The 21,598-nt window shown below is 44.4% G+C and overlaps 2 protein-coding genes across 7 annotated transcripts in view; one reads left to right on the forward strand and one right to left on the reverse strand.

The window, feature by feature from the left end:
* Positions 1-21,598, forward strand: part of LOC126393455 (CUGBP Elav-like family member 1) — a 377,556-nt gene that overhangs the window by 174,667 nt on the left and 181,291 nt on the right. The window lies entirely within an intron of this gene.
* tp53bp1 (tumor protein p53 binding protein, 1) overlaps positions 1-21,598 on the reverse strand; it is a 27,258-nt gene that overhangs the window by 3,477 nt on the left and 2,183 nt on the right. The window contains exons 2-25 of one of the 6 annotated variants that reach the window (XM_050046873.1): positions 20,096-20,183; positions 18,457-18,541; positions 18,296-18,363; positions 18,072-18,197; positions 16,653-16,710; positions 16,393-16,562; positions 16,104-16,230; positions 15,926-16,014; positions 15,661-15,845; positions 14,028-15,162; positions 13,616-13,732; positions 13,345-13,536; positions 13,157-13,223; positions 12,818-12,910; positions 10,477-10,750; positions 9,218-9,286; positions 8,974-9,126; positions 7,145-7,356; positions 5,729-6,126; positions 4,932-5,123; positions 4,149-4,328; positions 2,872-3,060; positions 2,670-2,764; positions 403-599 (exon numbers count right to left, since the gene is read on the reverse strand). In XM_050046873.1, the coding sequence (XP_049902830.1) occupies positions 403-599; positions 2,670-2,764; positions 2,872-3,060; positions 4,149-4,328; positions 4,932-5,123; positions 5,729-6,126; positions 7,145-7,356; positions 8,974-9,126; positions 9,218-9,286; positions 10,477-10,750; positions 12,818-12,910; positions 13,157-13,223; positions 13,345-13,536; positions 13,616-13,732; positions 14,028-15,162; positions 15,661-15,845; positions 15,926-16,014; positions 16,104-16,230; positions 16,393-16,562; positions 16,653-16,710; positions 18,072-18,197; positions 18,296-18,363; positions 18,457-18,541; positions 20,096-20,183 (4,559 nt within the window). Of the gene's footprint in view, positions 1-402; positions 600-2,669; positions 2,765-2,871; positions 3,061-4,148; positions 4,329-4,931; positions 5,124-5,728; positions 6,127-7,144; positions 7,357-8,973; positions 9,127-9,217; positions 9,287-10,476; positions 10,751-12,817; positions 12,911-13,156; positions 13,224-13,344; positions 13,537-13,615; positions 13,733-14,027; positions 15,163-15,660; positions 15,846-15,925; positions 16,015-16,103; positions 16,231-16,392; positions 16,563-16,652; positions 16,714-17,910; positions 17,969-18,071; positions 18,198-18,295; positions 18,364-18,456; positions 18,542-20,095; positions 20,184-21,598 lie in introns of those variants that run through there. The other 5 variants (XM_050046796.1, XM_050046719.1, XM_050047041.1 and 2 more) reach the window with 5 other exon arrangements.

A 21,598-nucleotide genomic window follows, 5' to 3' on the forward strand; every position in this document is an offset into this window, starting at 1 on the left:
AAAAAGTCATAGTATAGCATGTCGTCCAAAACCATGAAAAAAAGTCATAGTATAGCATGTCGTCCAAAATCATGAAAAAAGTCATAGAAGAGGCGTTGGTAGCGTAGTGGATAGTGCCGGCGCCCCATGTACAGAGGTGATGCCTCGCTGCAGCGGTTGCAGGTTTGATTCCGGCTTGCAACCCTCCGCTGCATGTCAGCCCCCACTCTCTCTCTCACCTCATTTCACTCTGTCCTGTTCATTAAACTCTGAGTTTTCCATCTCAGTGTTCATCAGCTCAGAGTTCGGGGTTGGTCTCAGAGTTTGTTCAAGCTGCTCTCTGAATCAGGGCCCAGATCCAGATCCGTCCAGTGAAACCTTAAGAACAGACACCAGAGATGATAATAATGAGGTGTATCTTACCATTCTACGATGGCTTCATCCGGCCCGACGCCGGCGGGCAGCAGGTAGTTCCTGTAGTTGAGCAGCTTGTTCTCTTTGCAGCAGTCCCTCACCCAGATGTGTGACACACACGGCACACCACTCGCCAAACACAGCAAGTACTTCCTGGTGCGACAGTGCTGGTCTGCGATGAGCAGGCTTTGATACGCTGCCTTACACTGAAGAGGGAGCCAGACACAGACAGGAGGGTCACACACTGCGCCCTCAGCTGGGCTTCATCATACTATCACCATTAAAATACCACCACATAAACCACATCGTAAACTACACGCTATCAGAGCTGTATGAATGTGAAAACAATAAAAAATGTAAGAATAAACATGATAGCACTGCAGTATTATTATTAAGCAGTATTCATTTTCGGCACTATATTGAGGACTGAACACAAATGACAAACACTCAGCCAAATATATCAAGATGAAATGGGGGAAAGAACTCAAAGTCGGAATGTTCGACAAAGATTGGCACAGTATGTAGAAGATACACCGTTTAACCACTAATTCATGAACCTGGGGGGAGTTCTCATGGAGGGATCTGATTGGCTGGACTGGAATAATAATAAATAAATCCTCTAATCCTCAAGGCTGTAAAAATGTGTTTTCATCTGAGCAGTTTTTGTGTCGTTGGCTCTTACTATGTTTGTATTATTTTACTATGCTGTTGTTACTGACATGACAACGTTACAACGTTTTAATAAAAGTTTAAGTCGAAAAAAGACAAAGCTGTATCATATTGTGTGACAGACATTTTAGCTTTTCAGAAAATTTTGGAAAACACTGAAGCAAGATGCAGACTGACAGAAAATAAAGTTTCAGGTTCTTCAATAAATGCAGTGAGGGTTGAAATGACCTGTTATTATTTGGGTTGTAGAAGTACTGAAGGCAATACTGACACATTTTTTAGCCATTAATCCTATTTTTTTTTATTCACAAGAAGTTGGAGGATTTATAGGTCTTGAACAGACACACGTCTGATACGTTTCTTTTAAATGGACCTACAGTTCGTCAGTTGTGTTTTTTGTCAAACTGTTACAGAAGCATAGTGCTTCTATGCCAGAAAAAAAACCTGCTCAGTATCAGGTGATGACATTAAAAGTTTCTTGTTATAAAAAGATGTTTTTCATATTTTTACAAGACAGACATGTCTAGTAATATTCTACATATTGTGAATTTGGCTCCATTTTTTGAACCTACAAATATAACTTTATTGTCTCCGGGTGGTTCTTGGGAACCAAAGCGTCATGCTGCCTACAGCGCTGCCTCAGTGCACGGAGCTTCAGAGAGGTGAAGCTGAGGGCAGACGGTGTCAGATCTGAGCAGAGCACCACAACAAAAACATTATTTATATCATTCATTCACTTTTTATTGTATTTCTGTTCTTATATTTTATTCTATTGATATTATTTATTTTATCCATCTTATTGATTTTTTTTAGATCTATTTTATCAAATTTTTAGTCTAGTCTTTGTTTAGCTGTTTTATCATTATGATACATTTTAAATCTGTTTATTCTTTTATTATATTTATATTATGATTATATTTTTAATGCCTCTTATTGATTGTATATGCTTTTGTTTATTAATCTAATTTATCTAGTTTTTAGGTTAATTTTTATTTCGCTATTTTATTATTATTATTATTATAGATTTCAAATCTTTTTTATTGTTTTATTTTATTTAAATTATTTGTATAAATATTATATATATTTTTGTCCTGATTTTGTGTTGTTTTTATCTAATTTTTAGCATCTTTGTTTAGCTATTTTATTAGTATTACAGATTTTAAATCTATTTTATTTCATTTATATTTTATATGATCATTACATTTTTTTAAATCCCTCGATTTCATTTGTCTTAGTTTTTTAATCTATTGTTTCTAGTTTTTATTATTATCATTATAGATTTTTTTTATTGTCAAATTTTATTCTTGTTTTGATTTTTTATCTATGTTATCTCGTTCTTAAATCCATTTTTTATGCCACTCTGTTTTACTGTTGCTGTTATCACAGCTTTTAAACCTATTTTAATACATTTTCAGTATTGTTTTTGTTTTGTGTGTGTTGGTCTTAAACAGTTTAATTCTTTTGGTCTTTTTTTATGTTGTTTATTTGTCCCACATGTGTTCTGTCTTATAATCGGCTTGTCAGTCATCTGAACCGCTCTGACCTGTGTGAAAGCTGCTATATAAATAAAGATTGATTGGTAGCTGCGGTGTTCTCGGAGCACTGACCTGTTCTTCATTGAAGTCTGGCAGGACAAAGCCTCCACCTGCCTGCAGCTGAGACTCTGTGTACGCTTTGTTATACGGACCCGTCTCCACGTAATCTGTTCGAAAAAAATAATCTACCATCATCACAGGAAGTTTCAGCTGGTTCAACATGCTGAAGCTAGTGTGTACAATAATCCTCAGTGTGTGTCACTCTCTGCCTCACCGTCCTCATCGTCGCTGGTGTGCTTGTTGGTCAGCCGGTCGACCTCAGATGAGGCGGTCAGCATGAAGGCGAAGCCCATGAAGAGAGTCGTGTTCTGAGGCAGCGGGCCGTGAGTCTCCATCACGTCACAGGACTGACCGGGCAGATCTGTGCCGCTGCCGGAGGTGTTACACACACCGACCCGCTGAGCTGTGGACACAAACACACACACACAGGTGTTAAAGCACAAAGACAGCGAGCGAAGACGTCAGATGAAATGAAAGACTTTAAAACATCAGTTCATCCAAATTACAAAAAAAAGTTTCTCTCTTATATCTGGTCCTGAAGAATGTTTGTGTTTTATCTGCTGAGATTTCTGTAATAATTCTTATTAAAGACTTTGTTCTTTGGATCCAAAAATGTTTCTGTTACTTGGAAATCAAAAAATAATCAACTCTACCTGCATCAAAGCAGACGTAAATTCAATTTCAATTCAATTCAATTCAATTTTATTTATAAAGCCCAATATCACAAATCACAATTCAATTTGCCTCACAGGGCTTTACAGCATACGACATCCCTCTGTCCTTATGACCCTCACAGCGGAAATGAAAAGATAAATGAGAAGATTGTTCTGTACTTTGGCTGAACCGACCGTGTGAGCATCTAATATACAGTTTATACACATATATAAACTGTATTAAAATCATTCTCAAAGTAAATCCCCCCGTGACTTTAGAGAAACACACACTACACCTTCCCTCCACCTGTGGACCAACACCAGGGATGTTATTAGTTACCAAGTCAGCCTCAGCAGCAGCCGGCAGACAGCAGGATGGACACGCACTGTCCTCAATGTCTTAGTCATGCTCAGTAACAAAAATCAGACATTACTGACTCCGTATCAAACAAGAGGAACATCTGAGATCCCACAATCATCACTTCAACAAGAATTAAAATGTTCACAAGCTCAATGCACCATTAAATACAATGTTAACAAATCATTTTTCTAAAAGCTGTTTAAAAACTGCTTTATAAAAACCTTAAAAATTTAATATCAAAGTTCTTTAACAAGAAAATAATACAATAAGTTTAAAATCTAAAACCAACTTGTCGATTGATAAAATTACAGAGAAGATTAATTTTGAAGTTTGTAGTTAAAACAGTCTGAGATAAAAACTGAAAAACACTGAAATCCTCATGTTAAAAAAAGGAACAAACAAACACTGCAAACCCTGAAATCTCTCCCCCCATCCCCACTTCCACCCATCACAGTTTTGGTCACTGGGGCTCCGTACCAGCTCTGGCGCCCAGGCCCCTGCGGCCCCTCTTGGCTGGCGCCCTGCCATCCTCTGAGGTCATCAGTTTCCTCTTGCCGGAGGGGCCAGGGCTCCGGGGGCTGCTGGAGGAGCTGCGGTTGGGAGTGTTCTGAGCTCCGGGGGCTCCTCTGCGCCGCCTCTTCCCCTCCACCAGGTTATCTGAGGAGAACGTCAACAGCAGTTTCTATTATGAGTCCACAGCACGGGGAAACAAGAGGTTCATGAGATTAATAAAAATAGCTGTCAAACAATTTTTTAAATCACAATTAATCAGTAGTTAATCGCAGGTTTAAAGTTTCATCATTTTGCATTTCACAACAGTTTTAAAGTCTGTATAAACGAGGTGAATCAATTCTTACCCGACTGTTTTGATTGGGACTCAAATGAATGTAAAGAAATTCACTCTGTGATCCTGACGTTTAGATTTATTTATTTCAAATCAGAGCTGCAACAGCGTAGTCGAAGAGACAAAACAGCAGCAGACCCACAGACTGTAGACCCATTCTAGTCTTTTTTGGGGAGACAGTAGGTCAACAGTATGTCACATAGAAGTGGTGTACATCATCTGACAGCTGGGAACCTCAAGATCAATCTGAGATGCCAGTCATAAATCTGTAATAAACACTGCACGCAAAAAAGTGCATAGTTTGTGCCCCAAACTGAGTGGGACTAACAAAGTGTACATGTCTGTAAAGGGGAGACTCATGAGGACCCACAGGACCCATGGTCATTCAGATACCTTGAGGTGAGAGGGGGTCTTACCGAGGCTGATGTCAGAGGCCTTGGCGAGCGGAGTGGAGGGCTCGTAGGGCCCGAGGCTGTGCTGCTCCCTCAGCTTGTTCCCCTGCTCCAGAGACAGGATGACCGCCGTCCTGTTGTACCACTGCTTCTGACCGTCCCTCTCCACACAATAGAAAAGATCCTGCCCCTCCGTTTTATGGCCCCTCACCACACCTGCGCGCACACACACACACACACACACACACACACACACACACACACACACACACACACACACACACAGGGACAATCAGTAGCAGCCTTTTGTAAAAATGACTGTAACAACATACAGGAACAAACAGAGCACACACACGTACAGCAGGAACACTGATGTCAGGGTGGTTTGAGGGGGAGCTACACATATTTCTTATTTGCAAAGAAAAAACTTGTCAATATTGTGATCAGCTGCTGCAAACAGATTTAGAATTTGTTTGAAGAATCATCTTTAAAACAGTTAAAAAATCAGCAGGCACCCAAAATATCTTTTAAATACACTGATCAGTTTCCGTAACAATTAATTAGGCAGCGGAGTCATCCTTCTAACCCTAAAACTTTATGTCATTATTGCAGCATCACACACAGATACGGTCGATGGTCACACATCTTGACATGATACATTTTATTAAAGTTAAATTTAATAGGTATATGACGCAGGATTTTGCCTTGACGCAACCGATGGCGTGTGTGATGGCATCAGTTGTTGCAGCATCACAATATAACAGTCTGATCTGGGCTCAGAGTTGTTTTAATCCCTTCATGCCCGCACTCTTCTTCCTCACCTATGCTGAAGTACTCGTCCTCCAGCAGAGCGGTGACCTCCGTCTCCAGAGGGATGGGATCACACAGCAGGATGTCTTTCCCCGCCACCTCACACTCGTAGCCATCGTCAAACCGCAGGCGGAACCTCCCCTCCCCGGCGTCTTTGATGATGCGGCCTGAGTAGAAGTAGCCGTTGGACGACCACTTGGCCACCACCCGCAGCCCGACGAAGCTGCTTCCGACCGAGCTCGCCTCCTCCGGCGAAGACCTGAGGGAGTCAGAGTGGCTGGGGAGCTCGCCGTCTGTGGGGCTGACGGGGAGGCGTGGGGGGAGCATGCGGGTGTAGGGCTCGTCCTCTGAGGACGAATGAGGCAGGCCGTGAGCGCTGAGCCTCTGCAGCGAGCCGACACCACCTCCCCTTCGAGAGAGAAACAGAGTCTGTTCAGACAACAGGTGGCGTCTGGCGAGAATTTTAACATTCACTTTCTCCTCAACGTCTATCCATCTTTAATTTAACATAACATTTTGGAAAAGTTTTAACTGCTAGATTGACGGAAAATCTATCAACAATTTTGATAACTGATGATTTGATCAGCTCATTTATTGACAAAAACTTTCTCTCGTTTCTCAGGCGTGAGGATTCTGACATGTCATTTATGATGTTTTGGTCAGAAAAAAACAACAACGTGAAGTCGTCACGCTGAGCTCTGAGAGACTGATGAATGTTTTCACATTTTTCATATTTACAGAAAAAAAACATGATCACTTAAGAAATCAATCAACAAATTAATGACTACTGGAGTGAGTGGTTAGTTGCAGCTGTGAGTGAGAAGATGAGTGGAAGGAGGAAGGTGTTGTTAGAGACAGTGTGGGTGGTGCAGGTTGAAGCAGTTTGCCTGTTTCTGCTGCCTCGTCCGTGGGTTCTCTGAGTGCAAGCGAGCCTCAGCGAGGACTCACCTGGATGGGGAGGAGCGGGACGGGGGTCGGCCCCTTCTAGCCCTTCCTCTTGGGGACAGCGGGACGAAGGCCCGGGACTTCACCGTGACCACTGACCCTGCCCTTTGACCCCTGTGACCCCTCTGTTGATGCCCGCCTCCCCTCCTGGGACTGCAGACACACAGAGGGGACGAACGGAGCCGGTCAGGTTGCAGCAGGCACTGATCTGGGGAGACTCTCAAAATCAAAAGCTCCCCGCTGAACGAGGGCGTCTGATGACCCCAGATTGATGCCTGTGAGCAACCTGCACCTGAAGCAGGCAGGGATCAGTGAATCACTGAGAAATATCAGGGTGTTAGAAAGTCAAAGAAGAAGAAGAAGGAGTGACACAGCATGCAGCTAGTACTGACAGACACAGACAGACACAGCAGAGAGACTGTACAGGAAACACTGAGGAGAAACAGTGAGCGCTGAGCGGCGGTGTGAGGTGGAGGCGGTACCTGAAGACCCCTCGGCTGGGCGGCATGATGAAGTCCGGCCTGGTGAAGCCGCTGCTGCTGGTTCCTCCGGAGCTGTGCTGCAGGCTGGACGCCTTGGACGACAAAGAACTGATGTCAGCGAGGTCACCGGAGGTCACAGAGCTGCTTCCTGTGCGGTACGGGGAGATGTCGCTGTCCAACACCTGGCAGTCCACCACTGGCTCCTCGTTCTCCTGGTAACAATCAAAAAAGTGATCACATTCATTTTAAAGTCAGGAAGATTTTAGGAGTGGGGGAAAAAATTGATACAGCATAGTATCGCGATATTTTGCATGGCGATATTATATCGATAGTATCAATCTTTTATGATATACATTTTTATTTTTTGCAAATACACATTTTAATACAACTTTTGGTACTACAATAATAAAATCAGTTGCTTTTTCAGTCCACTAGATGGTGCTGATGTTGTTTCCTGGTGAGGTCAGCAGGAAGTTCATCAAAACAAAGATGGAGGCACCCGAGACAGAAATCAGAAATGTGACATCTGCATATAAATCAGACATCTGGAACTATATTAGATTTTTTCACACAGGAGGAGGACTTGGATGTGACACGTGATTTACAGCAGTGTCATCTGAGAATAAAACACTCTGGGAATACTTCGAACATTAGGGCTCACCTCACACTCCACCATCCAGAGATAGCTTCAGCTGCTAACAGCCAAGCTAACGCTAAACCTGCTCCACAGAAAAATCAACCAACACTGGACACACTTAGCTCGACAAAACTACCATCCAACTGTGAGACAGCTGAGACACAGTCCATCACCTACTTCCTGTGTAAAGATCTGTGTCCATGCAGCGCTGTTGAAAACCACAGCTTTTGTTACATGCTAAAAACACGTGAACCCAGGTATGTGACTCCGCCCCCACGTTTTTTCACAGACACAGCCGTACCCAAGCTCTACAGAGAAGTGAAGCATAAAGCTGAGGAATCTGAGGTACAGCAGGAAGAGTGGCGATAACTTGTGATGCACAAAGCTTCCTAGAGTCGCTCCTGGTGACGAAATTCTAAGAAAATTCTTAGAGTTGTGACGTCTTCTTAGAATGTCCCCTTAAAATCAAGACTAGGTCCTTGTGAAAATAAAAGTTATTCACAGAGCATCTCAGACGTTCAAAGAGCTACTAAGGTGAAAAAATGTTAGGAGCAGGGAGGAGGACTTTAAAGAGGGTTCTGAATCAGAGGAGAAAACGGTGGAAACAATTAGGGATACGCACACATTTCCCACCTAAAGCTAACGCCAGGAAATGAAATGATCATTATTTGGAAAACTGTAAAAACACATCAGTGCAGCAGTGATGAGGTGAGTCTGTCTCAACCTTCCATCAGCAGTGATCACACTAACGAAGACAACACTTTCACAGTCAGCAGTTCTTTTCATCTCCACTGGGTGTCCTCACCTTACAGGGTCACAAAGGGGCGAGTTCGTGACAACCAATCACATGTGGTAAAAGAATGCATCACACCCAGCAACAGTGTTGCCCACACCTCCTCACTGAGGTAAAAGTTTCTGTCTCGTCCTTGCTCAGAGTTGCTCTGAGAACTTTCCTAAATCACTCCTAAGTTAGGACTCCTTACTAAAATCTTTTAGGCTGAGTTAGGAGCTCTCTGAGTGTCTGTGAATACGGCCCCTGGACTTTAAGGTCAGTGGATTCATGTGTGACCATAATGGCACATTATCTGACAGAGGACAGGAGACTGCTCTGGCGACACCCACCCCTCAAAGATTTCTAATTGCTAGTTAAGTTTAATAACTCTTCCAGAGAAATGAGAAATCTGTCAGTTACCTCCGTGACTTTGCGATCCACCTCTTTGCCGTCCTCATAATACACGTCTGTGATGATGCGCGTGACGGTGGTCCGCACTTCCTGGATGGTGCGCACGTGTCTGCGGTGGGAGGGGCCTGTGGTTCTTCTGAAGGGCTGAGACTCTGGTTCACCCTTTACAGACAAAAATGCACAAGTGTCAGCGGGACAGTTTGCACCAATATAAGAAGAATGAGTCCTGCTCCATTAACATGAGTGTCCCTACCCTGCCGGCTGGAGAGCGCAGCCCTGGTGCATCAAAGCTGGTTTGCTGAGAGACTGTCCGCTGACGGAGCTGAGACACACAGGACACAGACATCAACACTCTGCTAACACTTTAGTCTCATCTGTCAAAAACTAAAAAACCTAAGCCCTGAACATCAGCTCAGTTGTTTGCAGGGCTGAGTATCACCACTGATTTCCTAATTCAATATCGATTTCATTGGGGATATTTCAGTTACAATACAAATTTTTGCTGCAGAGACTCTCAGAGAACTTATGCTGTAAATTTTACAAGCAGTTATTTAAAAAAGAAAAAGAATAAACTCAGAACAGGGATAATACTGAATATGTTACAACAAAATGTTGTTTCTAGAGCAGCAACAGTAACATTAAAACATTAAAATCACAATATAAACTCAGTATCTCACCAGAAACAAATCTAAAATGTCAATAAAATGAATCATATTCCTGACATCACAATACTGAGTGAATATTAGAAAGAATAAAGAACACAGACATCAGTCACTATCAGTCCTCCTGTCCACTCTGCTGCTCCCTCTGCTGAGGAGAATCACTGCATGCAGGTCACATGACCACAGGTTATTTTTTGAGATACGTGACAAACTGAGCTAAACAGTCAGTCATAAACAGGTGTTGTTGTTTCAGCTTGTTCGTAACAACTTGCTATTAGCTGTAAAACTTCTGTGCTTGTTTAAAACATGATATTAGTGGCAGTGACTGAGAGACTGCGACAGAGCAGATTGAAATATCCTTCCATCCATCTCATCCGCTTTTCCTGGGCCGGGTCGCGGGGGCAGCAGTCCAAGCAAAGCACCCCAGACGTCCCTCTCCCCAGTAACACTTTCCAGCTCCTCCTGGAGGACCCCAAGGTGTTCCCAGGCCAGATGAGATATATAATCCCTCCAGTGTGTTCTGGGTCTGCCCCGGGGCCTCCTACTAGCTGGACGGGCCTGGAACACCTCTAACAGGAGGCACCCAGGAGGATCCTGATCAGATGTTGAACCACCTCAACTGACCCCTTTCAACAGGAAGGAGCAACGGCTCTACTCCGAGCTCCCTCAGGATGTCTGACTCCTCCCCCTACTACATATGTTGTGGAGACGAAGAGGGCACTGAGCCACATAACATAACGTAATAACTATCTTCAGTAACTCGTCAGTATGAACATGACAAATTGGAAAATCCACCATCTACATTAGCACTCTTGTGGCGAGCATCAGATGTTCACAGGAAGTGACCGACCTTGTTGGACGGACTGGAGGTGATGGTGTTGTTGGCGGCCTGCTGAGGAATCCTCTGTCGGCCATCCGTCCTGTTCAGGGTGGGCGTCTCTGGAGACTGAGGTGATCCTCGTCTCTCCTCGGTCTGCTCAGCAGGGCCGGGGGCATCCTTGGTGGTCTCCTGAGGTGCTGCTGACACTTCCTGTGGTAAAGCCTCTGATTGGCTGTTCGGGAGGCTGTTGCATCCCAGCGAGGATGCCTGGGAGCTCCTCTGTGGGGAGGCGAACAGCTCCCCTCTGTAAACATATTAACAGGTACAAATGTGACGCTCTGGGACGTCTGGCAGACTGACGACATAAATAGGTGCCAATATTCAAATCTATTTAAATAAACTGTGGCTAACAGCAGACCTTTTGTCTTGTCATGCAAACAGCACAGCTCTCTAAACTGTTAACTGAACTGTGAACTGCAACAAATAAGTGCTAATAAGCATTTTCATATAAAGACTAAATCTGAAATAGTTTCCCAAATTAACACTGCTGCAGAGGACATTTTGTGAAACAGACACACTTTGTCAAAGCAGGAGGACAAAAACTATCTAACGCTCCTCATGTCCCCAGAGAATATGCAAAAAATAACCATCCCACCTCCAGACTCCAAAAGTAGGTCTCTCTCTTTCTGTCTCTCTCACACACACACACACACACACACACACACACACACACGCAGCCAAAGTGGACCTATTTCTGTCTCCTAAAATACATTACAGCAGGGGAGAGCTATTCATACTTCGCCTGGTCAAACGGTCAGACTGTGGACGCTCCACAGAAAACTGTTCACTCTACATTAATTTCCTGTGTGTTCAATACCCAGACTACCACACTATACAGTACGCCAGAAAGAGATTTAGCATGTCCCAACACATAGTATGTCAAATGCAGTGTGCCAAAAATACCAGGATGTTCTGCTACATCTGATCTGATTTTGCAGTCTGCAAACCAGCATGCTTTACTGTGTTCTGACCCACAATCCTCTGTTGCAAACAGATAACAGCTGAATGACAGCTGTCAGAAGTCACAATGACAGATGACAGGGCATTCAAGTAACTGATGACCAGTCGAATAGTAATAACAGGAATATTAATTGTTTAAGTGAACAAAATAGTCATAAATATTACAAACAACAAAAGGACAGAACTATAAAAATAACAATAACAGAGATCTGCAGATGTAATTTCACCGTCACAAATATAACATGTCAGACTCTACAGTCTGTGCAGTTATAACTTTAAATTTAAACTACATACACTGCAAAAAGCTCTCTGGGTTGATCTTCGTCTCTGGTGAACTCACTAAGTGGCGTTTGTTTTATCTCCAAGGTAACAGATATAAAAGCAACAAGGTCAAAGTACAGGGTGTGACGTTATGAGACAGCAGTCTGTCTCTATTGTGTGCAGACTGCATGCAACAGTACAAACATTTTAAGAGCAGCTGCAGGTCCTACTAAAAGTAAAAAGTATGTGATTCGTGATCTCCTGTGGAAAATTCACACAGGTCTTCAGGACACGCGCCTCGTCAGTTTCAAGCGGCACAGTGCAGCAGTGAGAGCGCCGCAGTTCAGTTTAACACGGACAATTAACAACTTTCTCCTTCTCTCTTTTGATGTGTGTGCGTGAATGATTAAGGTGAGAAGCTGCCCATGTTTCACTTTCTCACATCGCCCAAGCCGTTTGTGCGCTGCTGATGTTACGCGATGTCAATCATGCGGCGCAGCGTAAATTTGACCGGTGTTTTAAATCGTCATATTTTAGACTGACCGGCCGGTCGAAGGTCACGGCCAATCACGTGAAAACCGGCCCGATTCCGAGCACGAATGGTTAATCGATGCAAGTCTATTTAAATCCTACACATGGCAGCTTTAACACACTACACTGCAAAGCTAACAGAAGTGGGACAATGCTGTTGTCAGCATAAGGCAGACTTCTCCCCTGGTACCTGTTATAGATTACATTCAGTCTCACAGGACCAGGAGGATATTTACTTTCTGTACATCTGGAGACAACATTTGGTTCACCTCCATCCCTGGTTTTTAAGCTGATAGCCACACGGTTTGTTTACGTGGCGCAACAGAGGTGCATATTTAATGGTTTCAGCGTGGAGAGAGAGCTCCCGTGTTACCTGATGTGACGCATTAGTCAGACGCTAGTTCTCTGTTGGGACACGGTGTCATGCTGCTGAGTCAAATGGGACACCTGGTAAAATTCGGTATACTGGTCCGGTCCAGTGTTTGGCTTAATATCGAAGGCCTAACACTACATTAAACTCGTAGATGATCTCCTGTACTGTAGCGGTGAGCGTGCTTACCTGACAGGTGTGGTGTTGCCTCCAGCCTGACTGTCCTCCCTGGCCTCCTGCTGTCTGTGCACCTGCCTGACTCGACTGAACACCGACGGGCTGCTGGGACACGAAACATGACTTTCAGTTGGACTTTAAATTATTCTCCATAATTCTGCCTGTGGATCATCTGACAGGACACTCAAACACATCTACAAATGTCTCACTGTGTCGGTGCCATTGTGTGAGAGGTGTCGAGGCTGAACAACGTCCTTCACTGTGTTTCATCCGCTAAAGGCTGAATGAAAGGCAGCGACACACTTCTGAAAGAATTCAGCTACTGTGCATGAAGTGAGAGTGCCGGGTTACCTGGTTACAGCCTTGGCAACGGTGGTAACCTTGACAACAGATCCATCCTCCTCTGATAGTGCTGGCTCTGAGGGATAGAAATTACATATGTATTACTGAGAGGTCAATGAGTGCGCCCAGCGACACTCCGCAGTAGAAGCCTACGCCCAGGGTCGAGTGTGACAGAACGAGGGAGGAGCAGCTCTTACTCTGCAGGCTGAAGCGTTCCGAGCTGCCCTCCTCCACGGGGGTCACCAGCTTCATCCTCAAACTCAGCTTCCCGTCTCCCTTTTCCGTCGTGTCGTCCCCGCTCTCCCCCGATACGATGTCACTGGCCGCCATCGCCCCGTCTGCAGAGACATCACCCGCCACACCGGACTTTTCAGAGAAGGAAGTGATCTCTGCAGAAGAAGAAGAAACTCGACATCAGATCACGTCACAATACTTAACATTTCTACAGCTCCGGTTTGTCCGACCCACCGATGGGAGTGCTGTGTCTCAGCGTCTGCTTCAGCTGGTTGATTAGAGGGGGCGTGGCACCGACAGCAGGACCAATCAGCTCCCCTTCTTTAGGAAGTGTGAAGTGAAACGAAATTTCTGTCGTAAAAAAGCAGAATTAGAATCAGATCTACTCGAGTGCATCGTTCAGAGATGTGTCTCTCACTCCTCAGCCTTGGTATTTGCTATGTAACGTTTTGATGACGTGTGTACAACCCACCGCAGGAGATTTTTAAAAAGAGCTGCTAGCAGTTAGCGGCTAACTCAAAGACAAAGGTGTATGTTATATGTCACACTAGAGGCATCAATTCAAAGGTGACATGAAGGTGGGACTTCGGAGCAGCGTTGTAGCACCATCTCTGTGTAAAAAGGGCTGTACAGTATATCAGCTTACCTCCCGAGCTGTCACTCAGGCTCTTGTCTTTGAGGCCCTCTGGTTCAGGCCCCGCCTTCTCAGTCTGGGAGAGCCTATCAGGAGCCGTGTGTAACTTCTTTGTCTGGGACTCATGGCCATTAGTGGAGACGGACACTTTGTCCCTGATTGGCTGGGAGCTGTTGGTCTTTGACTGTGATGTCACATCTTTCTGAGGAAGCTGCGAGTCTCTGTCGCTGTCTGTGATGACGATGACGCTGTCCTCCCCTCTGTCTTCACTCTCCTCCTCCATGGGCTCCGGAGACTGCACCTGGCTCTGAGAGAGGGCCAGGGCCATTGCTGAGGCCCCGCCTCCCATTGTGCTCTCCCCCTCCTCCTCCTCATCCTCCTCCATCACCACCACCTCCTCATCTACTTCACTCTGCTTCACTTTATCTGTTTGACTGTTACCAACGACTCCACTCTTCTGTGAAGATGATTTTATGGACGGACTCTTCGCAGTGTCTCCCTCCTTCCTCGAGTCTACAGAAGTCTTCGTCACGTCCACAGGAGACGTCTGACAGATCATAGACTGTGAGGGCAGACTGTGGGGTGTGGTGTCCGGTGGGGTCTCCTGCACGCAGCTGTTCACAGTCACATCAGAGGCATCGAGCTTTGTTTGAGAGCAGGACACCACGTCAGCGGCGCTCGCCTCTTTGCTCTCACTCTTACTGTCTTTTACATTCACATTTTCTACATTCAGAGAAGTCTTTTTGTGCACATCAGACTTCTGTGACAGACTGGACGGCTCGTTCCTGGCACATTCGCTGTGATGCTTTGGTGACTCAGCAGAGGTGGAAGCTTTGGAGCTGGTTGCAGTTTGTGATTCTGAAGGGACGCCATTGCTCTCGCTCCTCTGATGTGAAATCACAGAGTCGCTGGTGTCGACGCCGGGTGGCTCTTCCAGTTCCTCGATCTGTGTGGCCTGACTGTCCTCCTCAATCTGTGCTGAGGCCTTCTGAACCTGGCTGCTGCTCTGCGTATTCACAGAGAGCTGCAAAGGCAAAGTGAAAGCAGCTGACTCCAGCTGCTGAGACTGCGTCTCACGCGGCGACAATACTGTCTTCTTATCTGACTGCTGTGGGGCGTCCTGACTCTGCGTCGGGACAAACACGTCCTGAGGAAACAGAAGAAAACACACACATAGAATATCATGAAATGAAAGGTTTATCATCGATTAACCTGTGGATTATTTTTTACAATTAACTGTTTAACTTGCCTAAAAGATCTTCAAAAATAGTAACGTATAACTCCTTTAATTTCCCAGAGCCTAAAGTGATGTCGTCAATTAAAGATATTCCAAAATTCTTATTTTGGAATATCTTTAAGTGCAGCAGTTTTCCTTCGTACATGATTTAAAGCTGCTCAGATTCCAACACACACACACAGAACATGATTTCATGACACCACCATATCTTAACATAGCAAACAGCGGTTTGCTGATATATTAATGCTCTGAATGTCACATACAGAAGATCTAACTGAATATCTTTGGGTTCTGGGAAACTGTGAGGGTCAATATTCTCTGTTTTCTGACACCTTAATCAACAATAACTGATTAATCTAAAACTCAGTGATGAGTCATTAAAAATGAGAAAAGAAAAGTAATACATACATGAGAGAACTCTGGCTGGGACGGTAAAGAGAGAGTTCGCTCTAACACAAAACCAGGGGAATTCTGGGATACAGGTGTAGAGGCAGATGGGTGTGGCTTAGAGGCAGCTTCTGTTTCCATCGGCTCATCTTTCTCTCCTGCTCGGTCCTCTGGGGGCAGCGAAGTATCCATCGGTTCATCAGCACCTGACAAAGCAAACACATTTTAGTTCTGTTCGCCGGCTGACTCTCAGTTCAGATTCATAAAAGGAGATTAAATCAGTCACCGTCTTCGTTCTCGGTCGGTGAGCTGGGGACTATTAAAGGGGTGTGGCTAAAGTTGTCCTGGGTCGGGGCGACGTAGTCAACAGAGCTCCTGGAAGAAAGGAGAGTTTCAGGTTATTGTCTCTGTTCTGCTCGTGTGTGGAGAGGTGAACTTCATATGACAGCACTGTTGTGACTTACTGGGACAGACTTTCCTGCACCAGTGTTCCCTGTCCAGACAGATGCAGCAGTCGCAGGGTGTGAGCCGGCGTCGGGGTGGGGTGACCCTGCTGTTCCGGCTCTGACACTGTGCTGTCCACTGCAGCACCTGCGAGCAGCACAAAGAGATAACATGAGGGAGGAAAAGACAGCAGTCCAACGTCCAGCTGGTATAAATCACTTCCTGTGTGGCTGTAAAACAGAACGAATCTCTCTCCTGTTACCTGCAACCTTTAAAACATCACACAGGCCGGCACGTGCATGGATGTACCTGTCTTGTCAACATCAAACATGTCCTCCTGTGAGGACAGGATCTGGCAGTCCTGCTGGTCCTTCTCTCCAGAGGCCTGGAGGTTCTGTGAGTGCAGCAGAGCCTGGACGCTCAGCTGCCTCCCTGACTGACCCGGAGACTCCAACGAGCTGCTGGAGCTCACCTCAGATCTGGAGGAGGAAAGAAGAAAACGCTGCTCATCCCACATTGGTACGTGACCTCTGATGAACGTAGGATTTAAACACCACGTGGAGTCGTACCTCACTGCTTTGTTGTCCTGACTCTCTGAAGTCCTGGAGCTCATGTTCTGCTCTGCTGCTGCTGAGAAGACGTCACATTGACTCTTTAAACCATGTCAGTATGAATACTCCTCTGATCAGGTACTAAATAATGAACTAGCCGTCATGCTGCGTCCAGCAGGATTAGGAATTTATTTCACTCCTGACACACACACACACACACACACACACACACACACACACTGTATACATTTCACCAGCAGCATCACAGTGCATGGTATGCTATTAGTAGTACCCCTGAAGCAGGTAAAAATGTGCTGCCTCGACAATCGTCATTGCAGCCCTCTTTATAATTAATTAATGCATCTCGAGCTGATTAAACAGCGAGCAGAGAGCCAGACAGCAAAGTGCAAATGCAACTAATATGCACCAACCTGTAGACGAGTGACAAACAAAAGAAAATACCACTTCAGAGCTCCTTGTTGAGGTTTCTCCAAGTCTTTGAACTCTGAGCACCATCCCTCTAAAAGCTGGTTTCCAGTTGGCCGTAAGCTCTACACAGAGCCCACGCTGTAGCCTACGCAAGAGGCTATGCTAAAGTGTGCGTTTATACTTGTGCAGTTGTGTGTCTGTGTCGCTCAGCAATCTCACCTCCAAAACGCTAGTTGATGGTGGGGTTTCTATAAAAACAGTAAAGTCTGTTTCATTTAAATAACACCTAAAACACAGCTTAATGGTGAAAACAGTAGTACAAAATTGAGCTCCATTATAACTCACAAGACTCACCCACAAATACGCCACGCTAACGTTATTAAGCCTGTGAACTGATAACATTGAAGCTTATAATTAAAGTTCCAGCTAACAACCAACTTTTTGGTTTCCCAACCTTTCTCTTTGGGGACGAAATGCTCCAAACAACGGAGCCCAAACCGGAATTTCATACAGTTATGCCACCTCGTCATTCTGTATAAAAGGTACGATCACAGAATGGGGGGGTGAGAGTTATCTCGCCTTTAATACAGCAACAGAGGTAGTAACAGCACTGACACAATGTCTGTATAAACGGGACAGCCTGCAGGACACGGTCATGGACAACACAGGTGTGATGTTTTGACAACATGTTTAAATATGACCCACCACGGGAGATTTAAAAAGTAGCTTGGATGATTGAGTGACCTGTAGGTGACCTGTAAGTATCTGCATTTGTTGAGTTTCTCATTGAGGATTTTCCTTTTATTTGTCACCCGTCAGCAGATTCAAACTGAGTTTCTTAAATCACCCCGGAGCCCGGCCTGACTGCAGTCTTTTACAGGTGGTATCATTTGAGATGTTCAGGTCATGGTCTCTGCATCAATTCAAAGGAGAGAAGAGGCCTTAATAACCACAACATACAAAAGGAGCACAAAGAAAATCAGTGTCTATAAATAAAAGTGTTAATACCTAATTTGGTGCGTCTCTCGCTGTCTGGCTGAGGTCTGATGTCTTCTTCCTCCTGACTGTTCTCTGCTTCACCACGTAGATCCTGACTCTGAGAGAGCTCCAGAAAACCGAACTGAGAGGTTCCCCCTGAAACACACACACACACACACACACAGACGTCACTCACACACACGGTGATATATAATCCTATACAGGTATGATACAGGACGTTACTCTGCTCCCACCCTCAGACTGAACGCAGTGTGTGGTGGAATCAGCTCCAGAGTCCATCTCAGTGTCTTCTGCTGCACATCTGCATGAACAGAGTGAAAACATTGTGTCACCATCTGCAGCGAAGCATCATCATCATCATCATCATCAGTGAAAATGTTCAGTCACCACGTACTTTTTCTTGTTGGGAGGAGAGCAGATGTTTATGACCTGACTTTCCTCCTGGAACGCTGAGCTGGGGTCAGCCGCCATGAGAACGCCTGAATAAAGAAAACAGGATTATTTACTGTTTCTGTTCACCACAGGATGAAGGCCCTCACACACAGGGGCCATTAAATCACATGCCAATATATTTTTTAGAAACATCCACTCTGAAAAAGGGACGTGACTTTTTTTCCAGAACAAGGTTGATTTTTCTGAGCTTTTGCACCCTGACTAAAAGCATCGACAGGCCTGTCACGGTAATTACACTGATTATAGCTAACGGGCCGTCCATCCCCAGGAGCCGACTGCAGCACACTGATTACGAAAGTAACTTCAGTATTCCTATAATTTAGCTAAGCTTGTCTAGTAGTCGCAAGAGGCATCACTTGTTTGTTTTTTATTGGCCAAATTGAGTATTAAGTCTCAAATGAGTCATTTTGGGCTTCTCGTTTAAAGATACTATAACCTTATATATATATATACTTTATTGTATTTATTAACAGGTGGTAATTAAATATAAAATAAAATATTAAATATAATTAAAATAAATATACGTATACTTTAGGGCTGTCAAAATAATGCGTTAATAAACCACAGGAAAAAAATAATGCGTTAAAAAAATTAAACTGATTAATCACGTTCTGTGGTGCCCTTTGACCCGGTGCGTCATTGAAGGCGACAGTGTCTTTGTCACATGATGGAGGCAGACGAGACGACGCTGCTCGGCCCCGTGTGGAACATTTACATTTAAGCAACAGCCAGATGAACTGTTGATAGGAGCACTGTTCTCTGCAGGTTCTGCAGGAAGGAATTTTTGTACCATCGGAGAACTTCAGTCTGAAATATCACCTCAACACAAAACATTTAGCAGCGAACCAGGAGGTCAGAGCTAGCACAGCCTCTGATGCTAACGCTAGCAGCCAGCCTCGTCACGCCACACTGGACCAGGTGTTCAAGCTGAGTCAGTCTACCTGTGACTGACTCACTGACTCTCTTGCAGACCAGTTTGGGTGGTCGAGGACAGGGGGACAACTGTTTCCAACATCCAGCAGCTTTACTACGACTCTTCTGACAACATTCATTGGAACTGAAAATTTTAAATACTTTCACAGCAAAAAATAATGTATGCGATTAATTAAGATGAATTAATCACAGAGCATGTATAAGTTTATTTCTTTTACTCGCTTGACAGCCTTCGAGTATGTTAATTTTTTTCATACTCTAAATCCAATGTCTGAATATTCCTATGAATTTAAACTACACTGCTCTTTAAAAGGGGGTACTTGCATTATTATGCTATTGAATTATCATTATATCAGCAGCATTAAATGGTCTCAAAACAACAATATCATTTCTTGCAATTATTTCTTGACATATCATCGAACAAAAGAAGTTATCGTGACACGCCGAGACATAAACCGATCACGTCGTGCAGAACAACAACAACGTGGAGGATATGCAGTCATAAGCAAGATGAAAAACGTTATTACTCTATTCATAAGTGAGTATTTCGCCTTTTCTTGTAGATTATTCATCACGCCTCGGGTGTGTAAAGACCTTTACGTTATATACGAGTACATGTTGATCCATGTCATTAAAAAAGCACTGACCGGGTTCAGCTTGGTTGTTGTTCTGGGAGCTCTCTGATTGGCTGTCACTCTGAGAGTATCTGCTTCCCAGTGGTGAGGATATCAGCTCCTGGAGACAGAAAATATCACTGTTGTCACAAAGCAAAAAATGTAAAACAAATCAAATTAATTCAAACTTTAGAAAATAAGGAGGAAAAGCAAATATGATGTCATTAGTCAGGTTCCCTTTGTTGTGTCTGTGAGCAAAAAGAGAAAAAGTTCAGGTACGTCTGTCGACTAAACAAACCTGTTAGAGCCTGATAATGACCGATGAAGGGTCACACTGATTTAAGGGACGTGTGAGTGCTTCGTCTCAGTCACTAAACTCCAGCCTGCTCTGCTGAAGTTCTCAACCACAACACTAACAAAGATTTCGTCATTGAAAGGTCACAGTTTGACCTCTCTGCTTCCTCACGAGAGGGGGGAGGGGCTCTGCAGAGCAAAGACTCTCACTGCAGGAGCACTGCCACCTCACAATAAGGTCATGTGAGCAGCCAGCCCCCCTCGAGCCCCTCTGTAAGGAATGTGCATGTTTATCTACATGTGTGCAGGAACCTACAGGAAACTATCTCATGTTTGTCCTCACAGTCTGAAGACAGGCAGGTTATGTGACTTAGGATCCCTCAATTTATATAATAATTGTTTGTGATTCTTGTCTTTGCCTGGTGACGGACTGGCGACTGATCAGCAACAATATAACATCAACAACAGTCTGTAAACTCGTCCTCAGTGAACTCTGTCTCTCTGCATCTCGCGAGAGGCTTCCTCTTCTCGGGAGGTGCACGTCAGGCTACGGCTCTAAAAAGTGTTGCTGGAGAAGTTGTGAGTGAGTGAGGGGGCGGAGCTGTGTGGAGAATGTGACAGCGGAGAGATGCACACTGGTATGTGTCATGTAACGCAGCTTGACCTATACTGATATAAACGGTTATGTCTACATTTGTATCTTGTTTTAAAATATATCGTTATATCGCCCAGCCCTGGTTCACAGTGGTGAACCATGTCAGATTGTCAACAAGCTGACTGTAACTAAGTACTTTTACTCAAGTATCCTACTTTAGGAACAGTAAGGGGTATTTGTAATTTACTTGGGTATTTCTGTTTTATGCTACTTTACACTCCTACTCTCGACTTAAGTTTGGAAGAAAATATGGTACTTTTTTTCTCCACAGCTATGAGACTACAACTTAGTGATTATTTACCCAGCTAAAAGATTTTCAGTTTTTGGTTTTTTAAACACTAGGGAGGGACCTATGTTTTTCACTTTGGCTTAAAGGGAAATTTCTGTTTATTTCAACCTGTCTCCTATCGTCCTAAATTTGTTTCAAGTGACTAGTGACATAAAAATAATAGTTAGCATGTTAGCCGTTAGCCTAGATACAGCCGGGGCGCATAGTAGCGTCAGACCTGTTAAAACGTAAGTGAACGGGCAACCTTCAAGTGCAAAGTTAGTCCACTAAACAAGCTTTTTTTCCACAAAGACCGCCT

This window comes from Epinephelus moara, chromosome 1 (genome assembly GCF_006386435.1).
Source record: "Epinephelus moara isolate mb chromosome 1, YSFRI_EMoa_1.0, whole genome shotgun sequence".
NCBI lineage: Eukaryota > Metazoa > Chordata > Actinopteri > Perciformes > Serranidae > Epinephelus > Epinephelus moara.